At 36.4% G+C, this 26,859-nt stretch overlaps 3 protein-coding genes across 4 annotated transcripts in view; 1 reads left to right on the forward strand and 2 right to left on the reverse strand.

The window, feature by feature from the left end:
• The window catches only part of ptpro (protein tyrosine phosphatase receptor type O), a 54,522-nt gene extending 46,044 nt beyond the window's left edge, over positions 1–8,478 (forward strand). For both annotated transcript variants that reach the window (XM_028571235.1, XM_028571236.1), the window contains exon 15: positions 7,070–8,478. The gene's annotated coding sequence lies outside the window, so the exon portion shown is untranslated. The remainder of the gene's footprint in view (positions 1–7,069) is intronic.
• Positions 1–26,859, reverse strand: part of LOC114550445 (NLR family CARD domain-containing protein 3-like) — a 689,968-nt gene that overhangs the window by 319,216 nt on the left and 343,893 nt on the right. The gene's annotated exons all lie outside the window — the stretch shown is intronic.
• Positions 18,079–26,859, reverse strand: part of eps8a (EGFR pathway substrate 8a, signaling adaptor) — an 82,287-nt gene continuing 73,506 nt past the window's right edge. The window contains exon 22 of the mRNA XM_028571243.1: positions 18,079–18,236. Within this exon, the coding sequence (XP_028427044.1) occupies positions 18,126–18,236 (111 nt within the window). The 3' untranslated portion in view covers positions 18,079–18,125. The remainder of the gene's footprint in view (positions 18,237–26,859) is intronic.

Raw genomic sequence — 26,859 nt, forward strand, 5'->3', positions numbered from 1 at the left:
CTATGACTGTTTTATGACTTTTTTTCACATACTATACTATACTATGACTGTTTTGACATACTATACTATGACTTTTTATGACTTTTTTCGACATACTATACTATGACTTTTTTATGACTTTTTCGACATACTATACTATGACTTTTTTTCGACATACTATACTATGACTTTTTTATGACTTTTTTCGACATACTATACAATGATTGTTTTATGACTTTTTGGACATGCTATACTATGATTGTTTTTGACATACTATACTATGACTGTTTTATGACTTTTTTCGACATACTATACTATGACCTTTTTTCGACATACTATACTATGACTTTTTTATGACTTTTTTCGACATGCTATACTATGATTGTTTTTCGACATGCTATACTATGATTGTTTTATGTTATTTTCAACATACTATACTATGACTGTTTTTCGACATACTATACTATGACTATTTTATGACTGTTTTTCGACATACTATACTATGACTGTTTTTCGACATACTATACTATGACTTTTTTGTGATATTTTCGACATACTATACTATGACTTTTTTATGACTTTTTTCGACATGCTACACTATGATTTTTTTTCGACATGCTATACTATGACTGTTTCATGTTATTTTCAACATACTATACTATGACTGTTTTTCGACATACTATACTATGACTGGTTCATGATTTTTTGCTACATACTATACTATGACTGTTTTATTACCTTTTTCGACATACTATACTATGACTGTTTTATGATATTTGCGACATACTATACTATGACTGTTTTATGACTTTTTTCGACATATTATACTATGACTGTTTTTCGACATACTATACTATGACTGTTTTATGACTGTTTTTCAACATACTATACTATGACTGTTTTATGATATTTGCGACATACTATACTATGACTGTTTTATGACTTTTTTCGACATATTATACTATGACTGTTTTTCGACATACTATACTATGACTGTTTTATGATTTTTTTTTACATACAATACTATACTATGACGGTTTTCCGACATACTATACTATGACTTTATTATGACCTTTTTCGACATACTATACCATGACTGTTTTATGACTTTTTTCGACATGTTATACTATGACTGTTTTCCGACATACTATACTATGACTGTTTTATGATTTTTTGCTACATACTTTACTATGACTGTTTTCCGACATACTATACTATGACTTTTTTATGACCTTTTTCGACATACTATACTATGACTGTTTTATATTTGCGACATACTATACTATGACTGTTTTATGACTTTTTTCGACATGTTATACTATGACCTTTTCATGACCTTTTTCGACATACTATACTATGACTTTTTTATGACTTTATTTCGACATACTATACTATGACGGTTTTTCAACATACTATACTATGACTGTTTTATGACATATTCGACATGTTATACTATGACTTTTTCATGACCTTTTTCGACATACTATACTATGACTTTTTTATGACCTTTTTCGACATACTATACTATGACTGTTTTCCGACATACTATACTATGACTGGTTCATGATTTTTTGCTACATACTATACTATGACTGTTTTATGACCTTTTTCGACATACTATACTATGACTGTTTTCCGACATACTATACTATGACTGGTTCATGATTTTTTGCTACATACTATACTATAACTGTTTTATGACTGTTTTTCGACATACTATACTATGACTGTTTTCCGACATACTATACTATGATTGTTTAATGACTTTTTTCGACATGCTATACTATGACTGTTTTTGACATACTATACTATGACTTTTTTATGACTTTTTTTCGACATACTATACTATGACGGTTTTTCAACATACTATAATATGACTTTTTTATGACATATTCGACATGTTATACTATGACTGTTTTTCGACATACTATACTATGACTGTTTTAGGACTTTTTTCGACATGCTATACTATGACTTTTTTTCGACATAATACACTATGACTGTTTTATGACCTTTTTCGACATAATATACCATGACTGTTTTTGACATACTATACTATGACTTTTTTATGATATTTTCGACATACTATACTATGACTTTTTTCAACATGCTATACTATGACTGTTTTTCGACATACTATACTATGACTTATTTATATTTTCGACATACTATACTATGACTTTTTTATGACTTTTTTCGACATACTATTCTATGACTGTTTTTCAACATACTATACTATGACTGTTTTTCAACATACTATACTATGACTTTTTATGACCTTTTTTGACATACTATACTATGACTGTTTTATGATATTTGCGACATACTATACTATGACTTTTTAATGATATTTGCGACATACTATACTATACTATGACTGTTCTCAGACATACTATACTATGACTGTTTTATGACTTTTTTCGACATACTATACTATGACTTTTTTCGACATACTATACTATGACTGTTTTATGACTTTTTGGACATGCTATACTATGACTGTTTTTCGACATACTATACTATGACTGTTTTATGATATTTTTCGACATACTATACTATGACTGTTTTATGACTTTTTTCGACATACTATACTATGACTGTTTCATGATTTTTTTCGACATGCTATACAATGACTGTTTTATGATATTTTCGACATACTATACTATGACTGTTTCATGACTTTTTTCGACATACTATACTATGACTGTTTTTCGACATACTATACTATGACTGTTTTTCAACATAATATACTATACAATGACTGTTTTATGATATTTTCGACATACTATACTATGACTGTTTTATGACTTTTTTCGACATGTTATACTATGACTGTTTTTCGACATACTATACTATGACTGGTTCATGATTTTTTGCTACATACTATACTATGACTGTTTTATTACTTTTTCGACATACTATACTATGACTGTTTTATGATATTTTCGACATACTATACTATGACTGTTTTATGACTTTTTTCGACATATTATACTATGACTGTTTTTCGACATACTATACTATGACTGTTTTATGATTTTTTGCTACATACTATACTATGACGGTTTTCCGACATACTATACTATGACTTTTTTATGACCTTTTTCGACATACTATACTATGACTGTTTTATGACTTTTTTCGACATGTTATACTATGACTGTTTTCCGACATACTATACTATGACTGTTTTATGACTTTTTTCGACATACTATACTATGACCTTTTTTCGACATACTATACTATGACTGTTTTATGACCTTTTTCGACATAATATACCATGACTGTTTTTGACATACTATACTATGACTTTTTTATGATATTTTCGACATACTATACTATGACTTTTTTCAACATACTATACTATGACTGTTTTTCGACATACTATACTATGACTTATTTATATTTTTTCGACATACTATACTATGACTTTTTTATGACTTTTTTCGACATACTATACTATGACTGTTTTTCAACATACTATACTATGACTGTTTTTCAACATACTATACTATGACTTTTTATGACTTTTTTCGACATACTATACTATGACTGTTTCATGATTTTTTTCGACATGCTATACAATGACTGTTTTATGATATTTTCGACATACTATACTATGACTGTTTCATGACTTTTTTGACATACTATACTATGACTATGACCTTTTTCGACATACTATACTATGACTGTTTTTCAACATACTATACTATACTATGACTGTTTTATGATATTTGCGACATACTATACTATGACTGTTTTATGACTTTTTTCGACATGTTATACTATGACTGTTTTCCGACATACTATACTATGACTGTTTTATGATTTTTTGCTACATACTATACTATGACTGTTTTCCGACATACTATACTATGACTGTTTTATGACTTTTTGGACATGTTATACTATGACTGTTTTTGACATACTATACTATGACTTTTTCATGATATTTTCGACATACTATACTATGACTGTTTTATGACTTTTTTCAACATGTTCTACTATGACTGTTTTTTCGACATACTATACTATGACTGTTTTATGACTTTTTTCGACATGTTATACCATGACTGTTTTCCGACATACTATACTATGACTGTTTTATGATTTTTTGCTACATACTTTACTATGACTGTTTTCCGACATACTATACTATGACTGTTTTATGACATATTCGACATGTTATACTATGACTTTTTTATGACCTTTTTCGACATACTATACTATGACTGTTTTATGATATTTTCGACATACTATACTATGACTTTTTTATGACTTTTTTCGACATACTATACTATGACTGTTTTTCAACATACTATACTATGACTTTTTTATGACCTTTTTCGACATACTATACTATGACTGTTTTATGACATATTCGACATGTTATACTATGAGTGTTTTCCGACATACTATACTATAACTGTTTTATGACCTTTTTCGACATACTATACTATGACTTTTCTTCGACATAATATACTATGACTGTTTTATGACCTTTTTCGACATACTATACTATGACTTTTCTTCGACATAATATACTATGATTGTTTTATGACTTTTTTCGATATACTATGACTTTTTTTCGAAATACTATACTATGACTGTTTTATGACCTTTTTCGACATAATATACCATGACTGTTTTTCGACATACTATACTATGACTGTTTTATGACCTTTTTCGACATAATATACCATGACTGATTTTCGACATACTATACTATGACTGTTTTATGATATTTTCGACATACTATACTATGACTTTTTTATGACTTTATTTCGACATACTATACTATGACGGTTTTTCAACATACTATACTAGGACTTTTTTATGACCTTTTTCGACATACTATACTATGACTGTTTTATATTTGCGACATACTATACTATGACTGTTTTATGACTTTTTTCGATTTACTATACCATGACTGTTTTTCGACATACTATACTATTACTTTTTTTGTACTTTTTTCGACATACTATACCATGACTGTTTTTCGACATACTATACTATGACTGTTTTATGACTGTTTTTCGACATACAATACTATGACTTTTTTTCGACATACTATACTATGACTTTTTTATGACCTTTTTCGACATACTATACCATGACTGTTTTTCGACATACTATACTATGACTGTTTTATGACTGTTTTTCGACATACAATACTATGACTGTTTTCCGACATACTATACTATGACTTTATTATGACCTGTTTCGACATACTATACCATGACTGTTTTATGACTTTTTTCGACATGTTATACTATGACTGTTTTTGACATACTATACTATGACTTTTTTATGATATTTTCGACATACTATACTATGACTTATTTATATTTTCGACATACTATACTATGACTTTTTTATGACTTTTTTCGACATACTATACTGTGACTGTTTTTCAACATACTATACTATGACTTTTTATGACCTTTTTTGATATACTATACTATGACTGTTTTATGATATTTGCGACATACTATACTATGACTTTTTATGATTTTTTTCGACATACTATACTATGACTGTTTATTACATACTATACTATGATTCTTTTGTGAACACCTCTTAACAGCTGAATAGTTTTAGGAAGAGATGGTGGTGATTGAAGTTATTTAGAAGTCTTCCGGAAAGAATTTGCGCTGAGTTCCATTACTATGAATTTTTTTCGTCACACTATACTATGACTTGTTGATGATTTTTTTACGACATACTATTCTATGAATTTTTAAAGAGGACATAATACTCATGTCCTCGTCAAGGCAAGGAAAGGAAAAATGTCAGACGCACAATCAAATTGTTTTTCATTTATTTCAGGATGTTTCCTTTTTAATAAAATGGTAAGAATGCATCTTTTACGAAAAGACCTGAAAATATGACATGAAAAACACAGTGAATAAATTCAGTCACCAGTCCACCAGTACATTGTTAATGAACTCGTAGACTATTTTTATTGAAGGCTGTAGCTTTTCCAAAAACGTTGCTTCAGGCATACAGCAGGAGAGATGGTGGTGTGCCATAAAATTCTTCCTTCTAACCAATCTTGACCCAAAGAATATAACTCATATCAAGATATCTTATGTAGCTACACAAAATGAATGTTTGCTGACCTACTGGATCATGTTAATGGTTTTTAAGGCATTACATGGATTGGCCCCTTTATATATTGCTGATCTTACACTACATCACTCCTCTGGGAACCTAAGATGGTCTAATCAGTTCCTTTTAGCTATTCTACAGTCTGGGATGAAAACAAAGGGTGATCTTCTCCGTTGTGTCCCCGAGATTCTGGAACAAACTTTTCATTCATATTTGGGCCTCCTCTACTGCCGAGATCTTCAAGTCTCGTCTTAAAACACATCGTTATTCTTTGGCGTATGATTTAGTTTAGGGACATTAGTATAGAAGTTTGTTATTTGTAGGATGTTCATTGTGTCTAGATTTTGATTGTCTTCCTTTGTTTTTTATAACATAATATAACTTTGTGCAGCACTTTGTTCAGCCTAGGTTGGTTTTAAATGTGCTCTATAAATAAATTGACTTGAAATACACATCAAAACAAACTGTACATAGCACAACAAACATAGTTAACCATTCCTGGGACAGGTTTCTAACGACAATTCATAAACAAATTGTGTTGCATTTTCAACGGAGGTATTAATTGGCTTCAAGACTTGTTCTTATACCACTGTAGAAACACCTTTATTTAGTGTATGTATTTTTTTTAATTCATCATGTGTGTGTACTTTTTAAAAGCATCTTGTGGACAGGTGTTTTAAATAAGCATTTCACTACAAACACTTAGCAGTGCATCATGCTAGATAACTGGTATGTCCTACAATGCCAGATTAAAACAAACTTTTGAAATGTGTCGTTTCTGGTTTAATTTAAAATGTCATAGTATAGTATGACTAAAAAAGTCATGAAAATTCATAGTATAGTATGTCGAACAAAGTCATGAAAAGTCATAGTATAGTATTTTGAAAAATGTCGAAAAAAGTCATAGTATGTAAAAAAATAAAATAAAAAAAATTATTATAAAAGTGACTAAAAATCCATTTCTTTTGGCTTACAGGCTGCAAACACACCAAACCTCCTGTGCTTAAGGCATCCATTCCCTGCAGAAGAAGATCCGCTTCATCATCAGTGTCAAAAAACAAACAGCAGAACATCACGACGGGAACAAATATCCAGTTTTATGTTTGAATTGGTGTTAAAGCACGGGATGGAGTTTTGCCTTAAGGAGCCTTCGACTGACCAACATGTTGAACCACAACCCTGCCCTCTGAACTGGACTGACTCGCGTCAACGTGGGGTGGGAGGAGTCGGAGGTTAACGAGCTCCGTTCTGTGATTGGTTGTCCACACTGTGTCCGTCCTTATTGCGGTGATGAGTCGGTGCAACTGAGTCCGCAGTTTTTCTTTTTATTTCTTTTTTAATCTCAGGAGTAGCTGAAAAACCAGCAAGCACACTGGCCTCTTCCTCTGCTTCCAACATAATTTATCATTCGTTAGTTTTAGGTTTTTTAGCATCGTTGATAGTGTTCACCGTCCTGCAGAGTGCAGCTTTCCTGGCATTTTGCAATGTCAGAATCAAAGGCAGTAGATTGGTACGTTACTCACTGCCGAACATACTGAACATGGACTACAACATGTTGATTAGTAAAAACACCAACTGTTCTAACATGCTAACCAACTGCCAGGACTGCTGCACAGATATCTACTAGAGAACCCAGCAAGCATTCGACGAACAGTAAAGTTCTGGGAAATGAGCACAAAATTTCGTAACGTTGAAGCTGATTTTTGATTGGTAAGTTGCAGTTTTTTAAAAAAACATTACGATTGGAAAGCTTCTCCAAGCATGATTAATGTCTGGGTCGAAGACGTAATACCATCAAACTAAAAAAATATATCTGTCACCTAATCGAAAAATTAGGAACACTTTTGCTGCATTTCAAACGAGGTGAATGTTCCAGATCTCAGCTTGGGAAAGTGTTTTATCATAAAAGTATTTTGGTACCGATTTCACAAAATGCTGCTCGACTGCGTCCGAACTTTTTATTCTGTCCGTCGAATCAACCATTAAACGTCTGAATGTTTGCTGGGTCTGGGCACAAGGAGTAAAGGGCACAAAAACAGTTGAAGGGAACGAAGGCCTTTCTGTGGGAAGACGATCCCCATGCTGCCGTCCCGCCGCGGTCGGGCGCGTCGGAGGCCAGTTTAGAGACTGTGGTTGTAGAGCTGTAGTTTGTATTTGCACTGAGGCCTCGGAGCTGCCTGACCTGCTGACAGAAGAAGGGAAGACTTTCTGCCGCTGCTTCTGACTGTGGAGAAATGTGCAGCCATGTCGCTCGATATTCGTCCCGTCCTGTGGGCTCTTTCTAACGGAGGATCTCGATCTGAAGACGTAGATTAACTTTAGACTACCAGAGACATTTTGACCCCCCAGAGGTTCAGGATCTCATCGGCTGCAACAACCCTGTTTGGAAGCAAAACCACTAAGAAAATATATCAAGACCTGATATCGAGTTTCCCTTTCTGTTGCTGAATTTGGGAAAAAAGGACAGAAACATATCTGCAGGCCGGCCCGAGCCTTTTTGAGTCCCCAGGTACAATTTCTAACACATAAAAAGGTGCATCTCTTCTCAAAAATTTATCTAGAAAGTGTAAATATAAAACATTTAAAAAACTGTAGTTAATGCAACATTCCCTGCTTTTGTTATAGCAAATTATAGCAATTTGTTAACCCATAATTTGGTACAGCATCCCAAAACACCAACATATTGTATTGTGCCCCATACGTATGTTTTCATTACAAAATGAAGTATAAGTGGCTACAAATACCAAAATATTATATAGGACAGAAAAAGATTTATGATAAAAAAAAAAAACATTTTTGGTTTTGCACCCTGATGATTTTTTGGATTAAACCTTACATTTTGCATGCTCCCAAATAAAGGTTACAATTCCAAAATGTACCTCAGAGCCCTTAAAGTGATGGTTGGGAGTCATTTCACCCTAGGGTCCTTTGCACCATCAAGTTCAAATTACTTTATCTATACCCGAAGGTAGATTTTGTTTGCAGTAGAGTCACACATCATCACATTATCGCACATCATCAAAAAAGTTCTTATCGGTCCAGAATAAGATAATACATAGGCCTACATAAAGATCGTATATAAGATACCAGTAAAAAAATGTAATACGAGTAAAAAAGGTAAAAGATTTTGTTCGCAGTATACATACGTATAAAAGCAAAGGTGTAAAAGAGTACATCAAAACATAAAGCCAAACACCCCCACAGAAGCTTTTTTTACCTGGGTTGGACATTGGGAGAGTTATTTGTAGATGGCCCTAAGCACTCGTCTTACTGCCCGGTAGTAACAGCAGCAACAACAGCAGCAGCAGAGACGGGAAGCCAACAGGCAAGTGTTATTTACATAAACTTCTGGTGTACTTACAAATTTTCCAATCAATCGTTTTAGTAATACATAACCTATATGTACTACTGTAGACGTTTGGTATCATTTTGGGCATTATTAGTGGGGTAACTTACGAGATACATCACTGGATCCATTAGCCCCTGCGCTAAGCTATTCAGCTAATAACGCTAACTCTCCCAATGTTCGACCCAGGTGAAAAAAAGCTTCTGGGTTGGTGTTTGACTCGAGGTCATGGTGCAAAGGACCCTAGGGGGAATTGCACCCATACATTTCTTTGTATGGGTGCATATTTTGTTTACGACCGAAACATTTGTCATCTTACAATTTCTTTTCATGGATAAAATTTGGTATATTGCCCCAATGCCAAAACATTCTGTACTGCCCCCCAAAGTTTGTTCGGATTACAAATCAATTACAAATGTTATTTGGCACCACCAACAGTTCACCAACATTCGTAAACTTGTTTAAAGTAATCCCAATATTTAGTGCACTGCAATTTATATTTGTTATTTGATTCGGTTCAGTTTGGGGATAACACAACTAAAATATAAGAGGAATATTTTGGAATTTAAAGTGTGATTTAAAAAAAAATGAACAATGAAGCCTCACGTTTTGGTTGTTTTGTGGCCTGAAGCTTCCCTCAGTTCGATCGTGGCTCGGGCCGTCTGAATATCTGTCTTAAACACACGAATACTGTACAGAAAATAGTTATCTAGCCATTTTCTGAAAGCATCAGTCTGTTAGTTATCCGCTCAACTTATTTACAGTCATTTAGTAATTTTCCATCTTTCCACTTGAAGGGCAAAAGAAAACTCCACATTTCTCACTTCCTTTATGACTGTAGAGAATTTCTACTGAACAGATGAGTGGTCGGCCTCATTCAACCCAAAGTTTTACACTCCATTCAGGACTAGGGTTGGGCATCGTTTGGATTTTAACGATTCTGATTCCAATTCCAATTCTTCCTTTTGATTCTGGTTTTCCTTCTCATCGATTCTCCATTCAGATTCTTTGAGTGGTGGAGTTGAAACGGGTCATATGCCTATTTTCACAAATAAGAGGAAACATTTATTTTGATTCCAAGGTGGGTTGCAGTTTGACGGGGCTTTTTCAACGTTAAATAAAGCCCCACTAGAGCACTGCTTACTGTGCTCCAAGGCTGCAAACCAACAAGCGCCTGATCGCTACGGCAACCAAAACTTGCGCATATTAAATTGGGAACCAATGATCAGATGTGAAACCAAATCCTCCAAACGATTCCAAGTAGGAATCGGTTCTCGATGCCCAATCCTACTCAGGATGTCGCCAAAATAAGAGCAGAGAGTTGCTGAGCGGCTTTTCTTTTTGGTCCCCACACAGAGGACGCATTGAAGGTTCAATAAAACATTACATCTGATTTTTACCTTAAATTTGCTGCCAACAATCATTCCCAATCAAAATCTGTAATATTTGGCCTATTTCAGTTTACACTGCTGTCAGTGGGAGGGAATTTTGCTTAAATGTGGCAGTAAAATATCTTATTTCCATATTCCACCAACATTTTTTTAAACCACTTTCTAAATAACAAGCAGGTTTGTGCATCATTGTGTTCATATAAAAAAAATAAATGGCAATTATCAATACAGATTATCAATTGTTTCCTTCAAAAAATAAATTTTAGTTTAGTTTTTGAAAAGCTTAGTTTAGTTTTTATTAAACAGACATTCAGTTTAAATTAACTAAAATTGGCAAAATCATCAGTGTTTTATATTGTCTTAAACGGTCATATAAGTATTTTTGCCTGAATAAAACACATTGCATAAATAAGAAGCAACATAAGGATATAAATTAGTTTCTAAATTAAGAATCTCAAGAATTGGGATTCATCACAGCTCTTATTACAACCAAATAATTAAAGAAAAAGCGTGTAAAAGTGTAACTAATTTGTAAAAAATGTTTTGATGAAATCAAATGTGCGTAAAGAAGGCCGTTGGACACTTAAAGTGATTCGTTATGAACCAAAATTTGGTCCTAACTAATTTCAAAATTATGTATAGGCCCTAATTTTTTTCTGATTGCTAATTTTTGAAAAATCTCAAATACTAACATTTCATAAAAAAAGAAAAGCCGCTTCCGACTGCCATTTGTGTTATTTTGACCACACCATGTTTTCAATTTGTAAAAGATTGAAAGAAGTCAAAGAATGTGTGTAAAAAAGCCGTTTGACACTTCAGTGTTGACTTGTAAATAGGGATGCACTGAATCCAGATTTTTGGGGTTTGGCCGACTACCAAATCCCCTGGTTGAGATTCTCCCGAAACCGAATCCTGCCTCCTCCTCCCATCCTCAGTCCATGAACCCAGTAAACTCATGAATGAAGTAAACAGGGACTGTCCTTCCTTTGCTGTACCTGAAGTTGCTGCATTCTGGCTGCTGTCTGGAGATTCCTTCATGAACAACTCGTATTCTTCCAGATGTTTCAGACCAGATGTTGTAACGGCGGCCATGTTGTGTATAGTTTAGGGTCCTCGCCACCACCAGACCAATCAGCATTGAACAGATTGAACATGTAGCTGGACTTGACTGGTCTTCTTTTGACTGAAAGTTCTGCCAAACAACAACTTGTTCTGCTCACCAGATCCATGTCCACTTCCTCACAGCCTACTACGTTGAACGCTCCACCTACGTAAACACCTTCCTGTAATCAACGGCGCCGTCACTACGGCGACCAGCGTAGCGTAGGGTTCGGTTCCCTGGGAACAAATTATAAGGTTCAGCAAAAAGCCCAATATCCTGGATTCGGTGCATCCCTACTTGTAAAAGGATTCGTCAATGTGGCCTCGTGGATCAAACTCCTGAAGTCTTTACCGGTTTGTTGGTTCTGAAAGTGGTTACAGTTCACTATAAGATATCAAATGTACTGTACATACTACTACTGCTTAACTATTCTGTTTCTACTCGTCATTACACAGTAATTCTCGTGGAAATGTTGCTTTAGAGTTTTTTTTTTTTTTTGTTTTTTTTTTTTAAAGTTGTTGTATATGTGACTCATCATTACCTGAGCCTGAAGTTCTCTCATCACGACAACGTTTCCCTTGTTAGACGTTCGGAGACTCGGCTGTTTGGTAAAACGTCGACAGGGAGAACTCGTCTGTGGACGCAGAGAAACACACTTTGGTACGACTGTCAAAAAGATTTACAAGATAAAAAACTGACAGAAAACCTGCAGACAATGTCCGAAAGCTCAGCACTGTACACTCTTCTACAATTCTTTCTCTTGCTTAGTGTGTGTCCAGTCAACACTTGTACGTCATTGGTGCCATTCTTGTGCATTGTGTCACTTAAAATTTGAGGGATGATCTCGTACTCAGATCGTCGTCACATAGTTTTAATGTGTGTGTGCGTGTTGAACAAAATAAAATGTTGCAGTTACATTTGTCCTGGTTTTGCTTCCTATGTACAAAATATAAAAAAAGGCCTTTAAAACAATTGATACTAGCACCAACATCATTCATGACACCATAAAAAACTACTTTTTTAACCCTTATTTCTATGCCTGAATGATATGAGAACATCGAATTGGGATTTTTTGACCAATGTTGGGATTTAAATTGTGGTTATTTTCTATAGATTATAGCCTGTATTGGTGCTCTAGATAGTTTAAAAAAAAAGCATCAACTTCTACCAAAAAATAATCAAATTAAAGGGCAACTAAAAAACTTTTTTTTTTTTTTCACCTGGACCCTGTTTTCCCATGTTTTTGTGTCTGAATGTCTGATGGGAACAACAATCTTTGACATATTGGTCCAGTATTAAAAAAGAAACAAGCAGTAATGTAATGTTAATTCAATCAATTTCCATCAACTAAAAGTTCTGTTGTTGCTGCTGACAGACTCAGATTATTATTCTAAGTGTCTAAGGGATCCTTTCCATAATGTTGTCAGACATTTTGAATAATAGAATATAATCTGAGTAAAAACAGAACTTTTAGTGGACTCTAACTGCTGCTGAACATTAGTCCTGTAGGGTTACATTACAGCCTATGTTCCCACATTTCTTCTTTTTGTTTTTTTTAGATCAGTTTTTTATGGTCATTTTTCATATTTAATTTTCCCACATTTCTACAATTTTTCTTAAAATTAGGCCTATGTTCCCACATTAGTTTTTTTTTTAATAAATTTCTATCAGATTTTATCCCCCTAACCCTAAAAAAGGTTGTGGGAGGATAGGGCCTAAATTGAAGGGAAATGTAGGAACACAAAACCTAATTTTGAAAATGTCCTAGAACTGTGGGAACATAGGGCATAATTTTAAGAAAACTCCTAACACATAGGGCTGACCCCACACAGTAAGTGGTAAGGTTGCAGACTGCAACCAACTGAATATCCCTCTCTTTCCAAGCAAGTAAAGTATGGATAACTTTATCAAAGATTAAGTAAAGAAAACGATGAACCTTACCAGACTTTCAGAGACAAGTTTCAGTGCTCGGCAGTTTCAGTCCGTATCAAAATAGTGTTGATGTTCAAAATCAAGCCACACAAAACTCGGTTTGTCCTCAGGAACACTTCCTGTAGACGTCAAAGCCACGGAGGACGAAAAACAAACTCAGCGATGACAGGAAATTATTTTTATGAATGTTTTATTGCAGAATGAGCAGATTTATATAGAAAAGGCACCATGAAAGCTATACACATACAAATACATGTTTGTAGATAATTCCCGCTAACAATTTCTTTCCGATTGGCTTCTAGAGCTGTTTGGGTAACAAAGACAGTTCCCTAAATACGCAAACGTTACTCTGTCGTCAGCAACAACTACTACGGAGCTTGAATCATCATTAGTGGGATTACAGTGTCGAGCTACACTTCACACAAACATTCAGTTTTCCACAGTTTAAATCCTTTCCACTAGACTGAGAAACTTAAAGGTGCACCATGAGTTCCTACAGGACGTCCCTTCTGTTGACGTTCCAAGTAAATTTCATTTCAACAGAGCAAGCCCCCCCCCCCCTATGTTTCCGTAACTGTCATGACTAACTGACTAACTGTTACTAACCCCCACCCCCTCCCTCAACCATCTTGTTGGTGATTGGCTGGAGGGGTGTGTTGTATTTTGGTGCACAGCCTGTGCCCCTAGTGTTCTTTTGACGTTTACGACGCGTGTTGTCTCCCGAGACCGGGCTTTTCCACGGTGTGTTCAGGGACCAGGCAGCTGGCGGATCAAGGAGAGATGCCTACCATTTGAGACAAAAATGAAATTGCGCTGAAACCATTCAGGATCTCATAGAGCACCTTTAAATGCATGAGTGGAAAACAAAATCAATACAATCAATCGATGCCACAGTGAGTAAAGAATGTATTGGCTGATATCTGTACATCTCATGAAAGCATATTTATATTTTATATAACCTTAAGTAAAGGACAAGCTGCTGCTACAAACTGATCAAAACAGTCATGTTATTAGATTGTGCAAAACTATTATTTACTTACTGATGTTTTATTCTAACATTTCAGAGCCTTACATTGTACATTTTAAAAATTATATTTGGGACTCACTCCCCTCTGCTATTTGATTTCTTAATTATTTCTAATTTCTTTCTACTTTAACAAACATTACATTTATTTTTGCTGCTGCAATGTCCCAAAGACTCAACCTGCACACGTTACTTCACTGTTCTTCCCGCGCTGATAGTTTCACGGTTTACAACTTCCTTTTATTTTATCAATATAAGTTTTTCTATCTGTAGATATTGGTATATGAACTGTACAATATATACAGCTTGTTCTCTGTACATATACATTTGAATCTTTCTTTATTGCCATTAAGCTAACCTCAATGACTAATCCTATTTTCCAATGGGTTTTTGTGTCTAAATGACTGATGGGAACAACAATCTTTGACATTGGTCCAGTGTTGAGCGAGAACGCTGTAACCAGCAGCTGTGAACCGAGCTGTGATGTAACCCTACAGGACTAATGTTCAGCAGCAGTTAGAGTCCACTAAAAGTTCTCTTGTTGCTGCTGACAGACTCCTTACAAATCCATCCCATAATGTTGTCAGACACTTAGAATAATAATCGGAGTCTGTCAGCGGCAAAACGAGCGCTTTAGTGAACATAAATACAAGATGCACACCTAGAACTTCACCTATCTAGCAAAAACGTGTGCTACAACATTAGGTGGGGGACAAATTACAACCGCTGGGAGCATCAAATGCTTCATTTCCTGCATTCTGGCGAATTTTTCTGCAACAATTTGTGCGTTTTTTGCAAGCAAATGTCTTTATGCATGTAAATATTCTAATTATTAATTAACTAATCTGCTGTATTGTTCAAAAATTTCTGCAGATTCAAAACATTACACGCGTTTCGGAATGTTTTGTAGGAATTTAGCACATCTTAAAAACAGATATTTGCTTTCCCCGACATTTAAACTCTCTGACTCCATCACCCCGGCCAGTTCCGATTTCCCTTTCAACAGCATTTATTGGCCAGGCGTCCATGAGAACGTGAGGTAACGTGATCCCATTGGTTCAGGTCCTGTCCCCTGACCAATCGGCTATCCTAACCTTAACCACTCGAGGTCAAAGGCCTAACCCCAACCAATCGAGCTGTTTCGTAGGGCGGGACTTGGCGTGGCCATAGTGGGATTTGTAATTTTGCAGATGGGACACGTGATGCTACCTGTTGCTGGAGGCGGAGCCTGAAGAACACCTTTAAGTTGGAGCATCGCTGAGTCGGCAGAATACATTCATTTTCATTTCGGTGTTTGTACGACGTCTTAACGAAAAAAAAAAAGTCAGAAGACAGATTTTTTACAGCCGATGAATTAACTGTGATTCTGAATCATTTCAGCTTTGATTCTTCACTCGCTTTCTGCACAGAAACATTAACATTTTTATTATTTATTGTGCAAAATGCAGATTTGCCAAATCTAACAACGTCATCTCTGTCTGTGATCCCGTCACTAACTCTAAATCACAGAGACATTTATTATAAAGTTATTGTGCATTTCAAGAAAAGCATCTTCACTTCTGTTGCTTTTTCTATCATCTATTATATTAAATTATTTAAGCTTTGGATACAAACATAAAACAAAAAAGATCATACACTATGAATATCACAATTCTCTTGGCCAAAACAATCTGAAATGTACAGTTATATCAGTCTATTCATGTGGTTCCTAAACTCTATATTCAAACATTCACTTCTGTTTCCTGTACACATACCATCAGAACTACAAACCCGTTTGTGTCTCGCGTTTATCATCTTTACATTCAAGTCACGCACTTTAACATCTGCTTTCTGAAAGATCAATCTTCGGATGTTCGATGATCAACACGTAGGCCTGTCACAGTATTATCGCGTTTTCAAATCCTCGACACAAAGTCCTGAAAAATCTTGTTCGCTGGCGATACGATCGGTTATTTCACGCAACAACATACTTTCCATTATATTTTTGATATAATTTGAATGGTCATCTGTGTTTTTCTTCTCCACATAGGCTAAATAAAGGGATTTCCACCTTAAATTGGTGCGTTAACATGTATCAGAATGCAGGAAATGAAGTCATTGTTGCTCAAAGCCTCCCTGGAGGAGGACACCCTGACCCCCCTCCCCATTATAATATGGCCCCCTCCCTCCCCCAAATGCAGATTCTGGCCAATATACACAGTACAGTATACCCACTAGACCACACCACTGTATCTAACCTAACTTGCACACAAGTTAAACTTTGTATATTATTTGCACAAGATATTATGAAATGTTCTTCTGAAGTTTTATCAGGTATACTTATTCCAGTGTTTTATATTTTGTCACATGACGGCCGAGAGTGTTTGCTACTTGAGTCATTTATTCTCGAGATCACGAGTTAAAGTACGTCGTTCTCTCAGGATGAAGACATTTTAGACAATACTAGAAATTGAGGTATGTATGTATGGTGTCGCCTGCCAGGAAATTTGAAGCTTCAAAACACTTCATTTCCTGCATTCTGGTGAATTTTTATGCAACAATTTGTGCTTTTTCTGCACAAATCCCATTTTCTATGCCCCTGTTGTGTTCTTAAACACCCCCCTTCCTCCTCCCAATGTAGATTTTATACTTCACAGTTACCGTTTTCCGTCAGATCGAGTCTAGATGTCAACGTATCCGACTGCACTTGAATGCAGCTTTAATTCCCAGAGAACGAGATGGAGAGAAGAGACGTGCGCTGCGAGGTTAAGATGGTACGGTCCACGTAGCGGTGGAGATGCAGCCGTGTTGTTGTTCGATGATCTGGGACTTTAACGCAACGATCCACGAGAGGCACAAACCGAAGCTGCAGAACTAGCAGCCGTTCTCCAAACATTAAACACTGAGAGGCTTCGCTTTGCTACTGAGCAGCAACAAAAACTCCTCCACAGTCCCAACAAGGGTCCGCACAAACTCCAGGCAAACGGGAAGAATATTCTCTCTGGGTTTCCAATAGTCAGTCAGTCAGTCGGCTGGCTAGTTGTTGTTTGAAATAGGATTTCTATGGAGACGAGCTGAAGAGTTCCTGCCTTCGCCGCATGATCTCCAGAAACTGGGCGTGGTCGGACGCAGCCTCCTGAGGATCAAGAGTGCGATAAAAGAAATGAAAAGAATAAAAAAATGGAGTGGAAGCAGGAAGTTAGGGAGTGAGGGAGGGAGGGAGGGAGGGAGGGAGGGAGGGAGGGAGCCGTGTGGAGATCAGTGGGTGCTGCCTTCGTCAAAAGACTCCACCCCTGAGTCCCAGGTGCTGGCCGCCAGTTTCTCCTGCCGCCTCCTCATGATCTCCTGGAGCTCAGAGCCTGAACTCTTCTGGAGACACAAAGAAGGAGAGACAGAGAGAGAGACAGACAGAGAGACAGACAGAGAAACAGACAGAGAGACAGACAGAGGGTCCAGTGAAGTGAGGGCATGGGGAGGAAACAGAGTAGAGACAAAAACAAACAAGCTGGTTAGACGTGAAACACAATATATATATATATATATATATATATATATATATATATATATATATATATATATATATATATATATATATATATATATATATATATATATAATGGAAATCTTCCAGTTCTGGCTGCTGCTGAAGCGTTTCTACTGGAAATCTGAAGATTTTATCAGCAAATAAGAGAGAAAATCTTCTGGGGCCGTATTACAGAAACATAAATGTTTTTCCTTCCAATTTGGTATTGTATTAAATTGAACATGTAGCTGGACTTGACTGGTCTTCTTTTGACTGAAAGTTCTGCCAAACAACAACTTGTTCTGCTCACCAGATCCATGTCCACTTCCTCCCAGCCTGCTGCATTGAACGCTACACCTACGTAAACACCTTCCCGTAACCAACGGCGCCGTCACCACGGCGACCAGCCATAGGCATCGATTTCGATGGGGACGTATCTATCAGATTTCGTCATGAGTCATTTTGTACCCATCACTTTTTTTTTTTTTTTTTTTTTTAAACTTCGAGCTCAATTTCGTTAAAATAAAATAAAGTACGAAAGTACGTATAAAGTATATAATTCTTGAGCGACAGATGCCAACAAATCCACAATAATCTCTACTATCCCCACAGGGCAGGACACACACACACACACACACACACACACACACACACACACACACACACACACACACACACACACACACACACACACACACACACACACACACACACACACACACACACACACACACACACACACACACAAAACAACTTCTTCATAAAACGTATCTGAGATCATCACAGTTTTGTATACATTTTTATTCATTTACATTAGTAAGCTACAGGACAGAGCTTTTCAAAACATGACCTGTGCCTTAGAGAAAAAAAAAATTAAAAATGAATGCGTCATTGTACCCAACACTTCCGAATGCGTCTCCGTCCCCAGAACATTTCACACTAAACGGACGGCTTTGCGAGCAGGCTAGCGCGCGGCGTGACAGCGTAGGGTTCGGTTCTAAGGTTCAGCAGAAACCCAACCCCGTCCAAAAGCCCAACATTCAGCCGAATCCAAAGCCTCCTGGATTCGGCGCATCACCTACTTATTTCCTATATCAAGTTCTAATTCAAATTACCATGGTAACAAAAGAGTTCAGATGGGATCTGCAGGTTAAGAAGTTTCTGTAATACGGCTCACTCAGAACTACCAGCGCAGGCTGTGGTTAGATGGTGATAGTCTGCAGTTAACCGCCATGTAAACTCAGCCAGAGGCCTGAACCAACCTCAGGAAGCCATGTTGGGGAGGGGGGTGAGAAGAGCATGTGCGTGAAAATATCTGCAGTACGAGCCAGGGAGCATGCTGGGTACGACAAAGTACTTCTAAGTACTTCCTAAAACCGGTTGCACAAAGATCTGTTAAAATGTTGTTAAAACCAAAACTGACTAATCAAAAAGTAAATGCATGGATGAAATAATAAAAACCCAAACACGTACTGTATATTCAAACTAGTTAATACAAAATAAATATATACAATCAATATATACACTGTAAACCCAAATAAGTGTGTCCCTACACCTGTTAAGTCTAGTCTAGCCTAGTCCAGCCCCCACTGCACTGACTGTTTATTTTGAGACTTTGGGCCTGTTATTAAGTATTCGTTATACTAGTTATACTTGTGGACTTAACTGATTTGCAGTTGTGTGGTGACCCACAATATAGAGACTGAAACGTCCTGCTATGCCCTGCAGTGACCTGCTCAATCGTTTTAATTAACCGCAACTCAATAATACAATTTAAGTAAGTAGAACTTCTTAAAAAGGACAAATCCGGTGCAAAATGTACCTAGGGGTTAGTAACACGTACACATGTGTACCGAGTCGACCGTTCTCTGGGATAACTCTAGTCGTCGGGGCAGAGGGGAAAGTAAAAATAAATCGGCATTTCTCCACCACTAACGAGGCTCAAAATATCGCCACACTTCCACGGTAGCATAACGAGGGTCCCTCCATGTAAACAGAAGCACTGAGAACTTTGTAAGTGTGCAGACAGTTTATTAAAAAGATAGTTTATAAAGACGGTAACGTTCACGTATACAGGCGGGCGCCGTCTTGGGAAAACGACCAGTCGAACGCCGAATGCCGAAAAACGTGAGCTGAGAGGTCACTTGAACTCCCCCACGGCCCATGGGGGAGTTTCGATAGGGGAGCCCGTGGGGGAGGGTCGATAGGAATTACGTTTATGAAATGTAATTACATGGAAATGCATGAAATGGAGCTCGGCGTAAATTCATTCTATTTGTGGTCTCTCCCCCTTTTACTGTCAGCTGGGCGGTGGGTGTTACGGTGTAAACCAATTAGAGTCTGGCACTTGTGTTCCGACCAATCACAGCCGACTACCGTGTTTTAAAGCTGTCTTCTCTCCTGCTTCTGTCAGTTGTTTTCAGACTTCAGCGCGACCCGCCTCCTCCCCTTCCTCCTCCCCTTTCTCCTCCCCTTTCTCCTCCCGGCCTTTGGACGGCGTTCTCGGTCTTCTCCCGGCTGTCGGCTCTTGTTCGTCCGCGGCTTCCCTCGCCGCCACCAGTGTCTGGTTTCCATTGGGGGATGCGTTTGGTTTTCCTAAACCAAAGCATTGTGTAGATACCCTTCCAATGGAGACTAATCTTCAAAACTACTTATGTTCCAAATACTTATGTGTATGTACTTGGTTTCTCTTATTAAATGTTTGCATATCTGCAACGGAGTCTCTCCTGATTGAATTATATCGGTTTATTAAGATATATGCACGACGTTAGTCGTTCGATTGGTTTTCCCGAGACGGCGCCTGCTTGTATACGTCAACGTTACCGTCTTTATAAACTATCTTTGTAATAATCTGTCTGTACACTTAGAAAGTTCTCAATGCTTGGGTTTACATGTAGGGACCCTCATTATGCTACCGTGGAAGTGTGGGGCTATTTTGAGGCTTGCTGTGTAGAAATAGAGATGTATTTTTACTTTACACATGCCCCGACGACTAGCGTTATAAGCTAATTAGCGGTTTGCGCTAAAACTGGTCACATTCGATTAGCATGAAAACATATCCCAGAGAACGGTCGACTTCGGTACACATGTGTTATTAACCCCGTAGGGTCATTTTGCGACAGATTTGTCCTTTAACAAACTGTAAGTTGACAGTACTTATTCCAATTAATTAATTTGAGCATTTGGGTTTACAGTGTACGTAAATTAATGCTTAAATTAACAGAAATAAATAATTATTGCCACTTGCTTCACTTTCTACAAATCTACATTTACTAATGAAGGAATTTCTACTTTTATTTTTTACTTATTTTTTCAACGTTTGTAAAAATAATGAAATAAACATTTAAATGCAGAAAAAAAACATTTATGAAAGTAGAAATGTAGAAATAAAAGTGTGATATAAAAATACTGGTTAGAGTAGAACAAATAAAAACATTTTTTTTGTAAAAATGTATTGTGGAACATGTATCATTATTATTTTCAATTAATTTATAAAATGTTCTTAGGTAGTCATCATTTGAATCAATAATAAAAAAAATAGTTTTGATGGTTTGTCGATGTCTTTGTGCGACAAAGAAGGTAACATTCTGTGTGACATCTGTAGGATTAGCTGCCTGCTAATCAAAGCTAAGCTAAGCTAGCTTTTCTGTTAAGATCTCATTCCAGCCAAGGGAAGATCTTGGCGGGGGTGTCAGGGGTCAACAGGTAGCAGGAAGCAGTGGTGGAAGAAGTATTCAGATACTTTACTGCAGTAAAAGTACTAACAACACACTGTGAAAACACTCTATAACAAGTTAAAGTCCTGCAGTGAAAATGTTACTTCAGTAAAAGTATCATCAGGAAAATGTAGTTAAAGTAATTAAAGTAAAGAAGAATCCTCCTATTGTAGAAAGAGTAAAGGATCCAACCAGTAGTGTGTTTAATGGTCTCATCATCTCAGCTGGACTTGTAGTCCGTTATATTGTCGGCTAGTTTACTTTAGAATCAAACATGAGATTTTATAAACTACATGTGTTTGGTGTGCAGAAATCTTAATGTGTAAAGTAACTAGTAACTAAAGTAACTAGTAACTTAAGCTGGAACAGATGAATGTAGCGGAGTAACTAAAGTAACTAGTAACTTAAGCTGGAACAGAGGAATGTAGCGGAGTAACTAAAGTAACTAGTAACTAAAGCTGTAACAGATGAATGTAGCGGAGTAACTAAAGTAACTAGTAACTAAAGGTGGAACAGATGAATGTAGCGGAGTAACTAAAGTAACTAGTAACTAAAGCTGGAACAGGTGAATGTAGCGGAGTAACTAAAGTAACTAGTAACTAAAGCTGAAACAGGTGAATGTAGCGGAGTAACTAAAGTAACTAGTAACTAAAGCTGGAACAGATGAATGTAGCGGAGTAACTAAAGTAACTAGTAACTAAAGCTGAAACAGGTGAATGTAGCGGAGTAACTAAAGTAACTAGTAACTAAAGCTGTAACAGATGAATGTAGCGGAGTAACTAAAGTAACTAGTAACTAAAGCTGAAACAGGTGAATGTAGCGGAGTAACTAAAGTAACTAGTAACTAAAGCTGAAACAGGTGAATGTAGCGGAGTAACTAAAGTAACTAGTAACTAAAGCTGTAACAGATGAATGTAGTGGAGTAAAAAGTCCAATATTTCTCTCTGAAATGTAGCGCAGTAGAAGTAGAACGTGGAATGAAGAGTAAAGTTCAGGGAGTTTAGGGAGGAATTAACTGTACAGCTACAGCAGGGAGACAAATACTGGCGCTACCTTAAAATGCTGCTAAACATGAAACGATCAGAGCTTTGTTCTGACGGACAGATTCAGGAAATATTTATTTGAAGCAATTAATTAATATGAAAAGTCAAAAAAACACCTTCTGTGGTGTAGAAGATTGAATACTAGAGTATGACTTGTCTTTTTCAGTTTTTAATTTGGTCTTTCATTAAAACAGGTGATAATCAGAGTCAGAGGTTGGGCAAAGACATTGTTTTAGGTTAAGTATGAAGTCCCAAGGCAATACCGGCAAGTCAACACAGCAAAGTCTCAAGTCAAGACCAACAAATAACATGTCAAGATAAGGAAAGTCCCAACTGGAGTTCAAAGTCAAGACCAACAAGTCTTAAGTCAAGACAAGTAAGTTCCAACTGGAATCCCAAGTCAAGTCAAGACAGATAAATCCTACGTGAAGCCCTAAGTCAAGACCAGCAAGTTCCAAGTCCAATCCCCAGACCCAAGTCAAGACCAACAAATCACAAGTGAAGGTCAAGTCCAAGTCAAGGCAGAATCAAGACAGTCAAGTCCCAAGTGGAGTCCCAAGTCAAGACTATGTCTTTATCTTTGTTTGAATATTCCATGTCCAGACTAGAGAGTCCCAAGTCAAACAAATGAGTCCAGAAAATAAAGTCCCAACTGGAGTCTTACATCAAGGCCAACAAGTCCCAAATGAATATGAGTATGTCACAGGACCCAAGTCAAGGCCAACAAATCACAAGTGAAGGCAGTTAAGTCCCAACAGGAGTCCCAAGTCAAGAAACTTGAGAGGTCCTGGTATTAAACCATTACTGATGGCTGCATTCCACTTAGGAGAGGTCCTGGTATTAAACCATTAATGATGGCTACATTCCACTTAGGAGAGACCCTGGTATTAAACCATTAATGATGGATGCATTCCACTTAGGAGAGACCCTGGTATTAAACCATTACTGATGGCTGCATTCCACTTAGGAGAGACCCTGGTATTAAACCATTACTGATGGCTGCATTCCACTTAGGAGAGGTCCTGGTATTAAACCATTAATGATGGCTACATTCCACTTAGGAGAGGTCCTGGTATTAAACCATTAATGATGGCTACATTCCACTTAGGAGAGGTCCTGGTATTGTGCATGCTGACTCACTGAAATATCTTACTGGGACACTTGATGGAATTGAGCCATCGTTAAGGTGATCAGTTTCAGCTGTGCTTTTTCTACTATGACAAGTCAAGATGTCTGCTGTGAAAAAGGTCCATACAAGACTAAATCTAAACAGACAATATAGTCAAAAACAGCAAGTTCTAAGTCATCACAGGTAAGTATTGTCCCAGGTCCCAAGTCAAGAGCAACAAGTAAGTTGAGATCAGAAAGTCATAAACAAGTCCCAAGACAAGACAGATAAGTCCTACGTGAAGTCCAGAGTCAAGACCGGCAAGTTCCAAGTCAAGCAGGAGGATGTGAAGTCATGTGAAGTAATGTCAGGAATTATTGGTGTTAAAATCAAAGTGAGTCTGAAGTTATCAGATTAATGACTCGTCCTGCTTTGATCTACAGCAGCTCTTTTGCTTTACTTTTTCTTCATTACCGCCAGCTGTATTTGTTAACAGATCTGAAGACAATCTGCTAATCAATAGCAAAATTGATGAGTCTTCCATCTGACAGAGTCTTTGGAAAAAAATTTCGGACATTGTTCCTTTAAATCTGTCCAACAGAACGAAACGGTGAACGCCCGTTTGTGAACACGATACCTTAATGAATGTGGTTACAGATTCAGAAGATCAAAGGAGGGTCAGAAGAAAACCTGCAGGTGGAAATAGACACCACACACCAGACCTTGGCAGAGTTGGGGGATAGAAAGCTTGAAGACAGAAAAGACTATCGACAGACCAGCAGCTTCCAGACACCAACACACTGCCGCTGACAGGAACCAGACTTAATAAGATAACTTGATTTGATTATAAAGACACTAAAGGTCTCAACAGGGCACACTGTTGGTTTATTTATTAATAAATCATTCCCTCAAATGATTTTTGCCCTCAATTTACAAACTACTGCATCCAATATAGTTACTGCATTCCCTCAGATTACTACTTCAGAGTCGGTGTGATAAGTTAAAAGTCCAAATGATATGATTTGTAGCCTCAGTCAATAATTGTGATATCTCAAAAGTTTTCATAATTTAGGTATTGAGGCTGGTTTGAATCCAATATCTGTTACTGACAAGTCAAATGCAAAATATTACAACTTTCTTCTCTTGAAATGTCATGACTTAGTTCTCAAAATATTATAGCTTTACCGATTAAGTTACAGATTTTAAATATCAAATTATTCTTAAAATATTACAACTTTGGAATATTATGACTGAATATTATAATAACTTTATTCAGGAAATGTAAGGACTTTACTCCTAATAAAACTACATTATTTTATTTCTGGAAATATTACAACTTCTTGAAAAATCACATCTGTATTCCTAAAATGGACGAACGTATTCTCAAAATATTACAACTTAATACCAATTTATGATTTGAAATATTACAACTTTAAAATATAAGGACTTTGAGAGAATGATTTTGGTAATTCTATGAAATTATAAGGAGCTAAAAGACACTCCCACACTGAGATACATTTCCAAAAACATACGAGATAACTGTGCTTTTTTTAATATCACTTTAAATGTAAATGTATTCTTAATGGTAGAAAAGAAGCACACAGACTTTTAGCTCCACATAACAAATTGAAAGTGCCTGATTAGGGTGAAGACTTTTCATGTTTCTTTGATTCTGTTTGCCGCTCGAGTTTGTCTGATGAACCAATCAGCTGCCTGGAAGCGCTCTGATCTGCAAGACCCATTTCCTCAGCTAATGTCCTTCAAGAACATTATCCCATAAAATCTAACAATGTCCATTAACCGACTCACTGTACTGTGTGTCAGAACATCTAAACTCTTCTAAAATTACCCTTAAACCCAGAAATGTTTTTTTTAAAGACCCTGAAACGACATGCTGACATAAAGTAACATTACACGGACACAATTAATTATCACAGCTAAATAAAAACACTTTTCATTAATCATTATTCATTTCTGCAGGGTTTGTTTTATGGAAACTGATCATTTTGTATCTAATTTCTTTAAAAACCCTTTTGGAATAAAGCGACTTCTCAGAAGTAATGAGGAAAAACATGTTGCAGAAACAATGTCAGATGTTTCTGTGTCGATGACATTATCCAACATTAATCAATAAAATCCAATAATATCTTTTAACCAACACACTGTACTGTGTGTCACAACATCTAAACTCTTCTAAAATGACTCTTAAACATACAAAAGCTTTATTTAAAGACCCTGACATGACATAAAGTAACTTTACACTGACACAATTAACTATTAAAGCTAATTAAGCATCATAAAGACACTTTTCATTTATAATTATTAATGAAATACATTTTGCATCAACCTTTATCATGGACTATATATTTGCCCTTTGCCACAGTACTTAAACAGCTATTTTGTATATATGCTACTCTGTTTTTGTATGTATTGATTATTCTTACTAATGTTTAACATGTTTGTTTGTGTATACAGTATATGTATGCACTAATCACAGAGGAAAATTCCACGTCGGGTAACTACTGTGGCAATAAATTCCTTCCTGATTCAGATTCTGATGAATTTTGCTGATATTTTCTTAATCTAAATTCTCTGGGTGTCG

Source organism: Perca flavescens, chromosome 23 (assembly GCF_004354835.1).
Source record: "Perca flavescens isolate YP-PL-M2 chromosome 23, PFLA_1.0, whole genome shotgun sequence".
Lineage (NCBI taxonomy): Eukaryota > Metazoa > Chordata > Actinopteri > Perciformes > Percidae > Perca > Perca flavescens.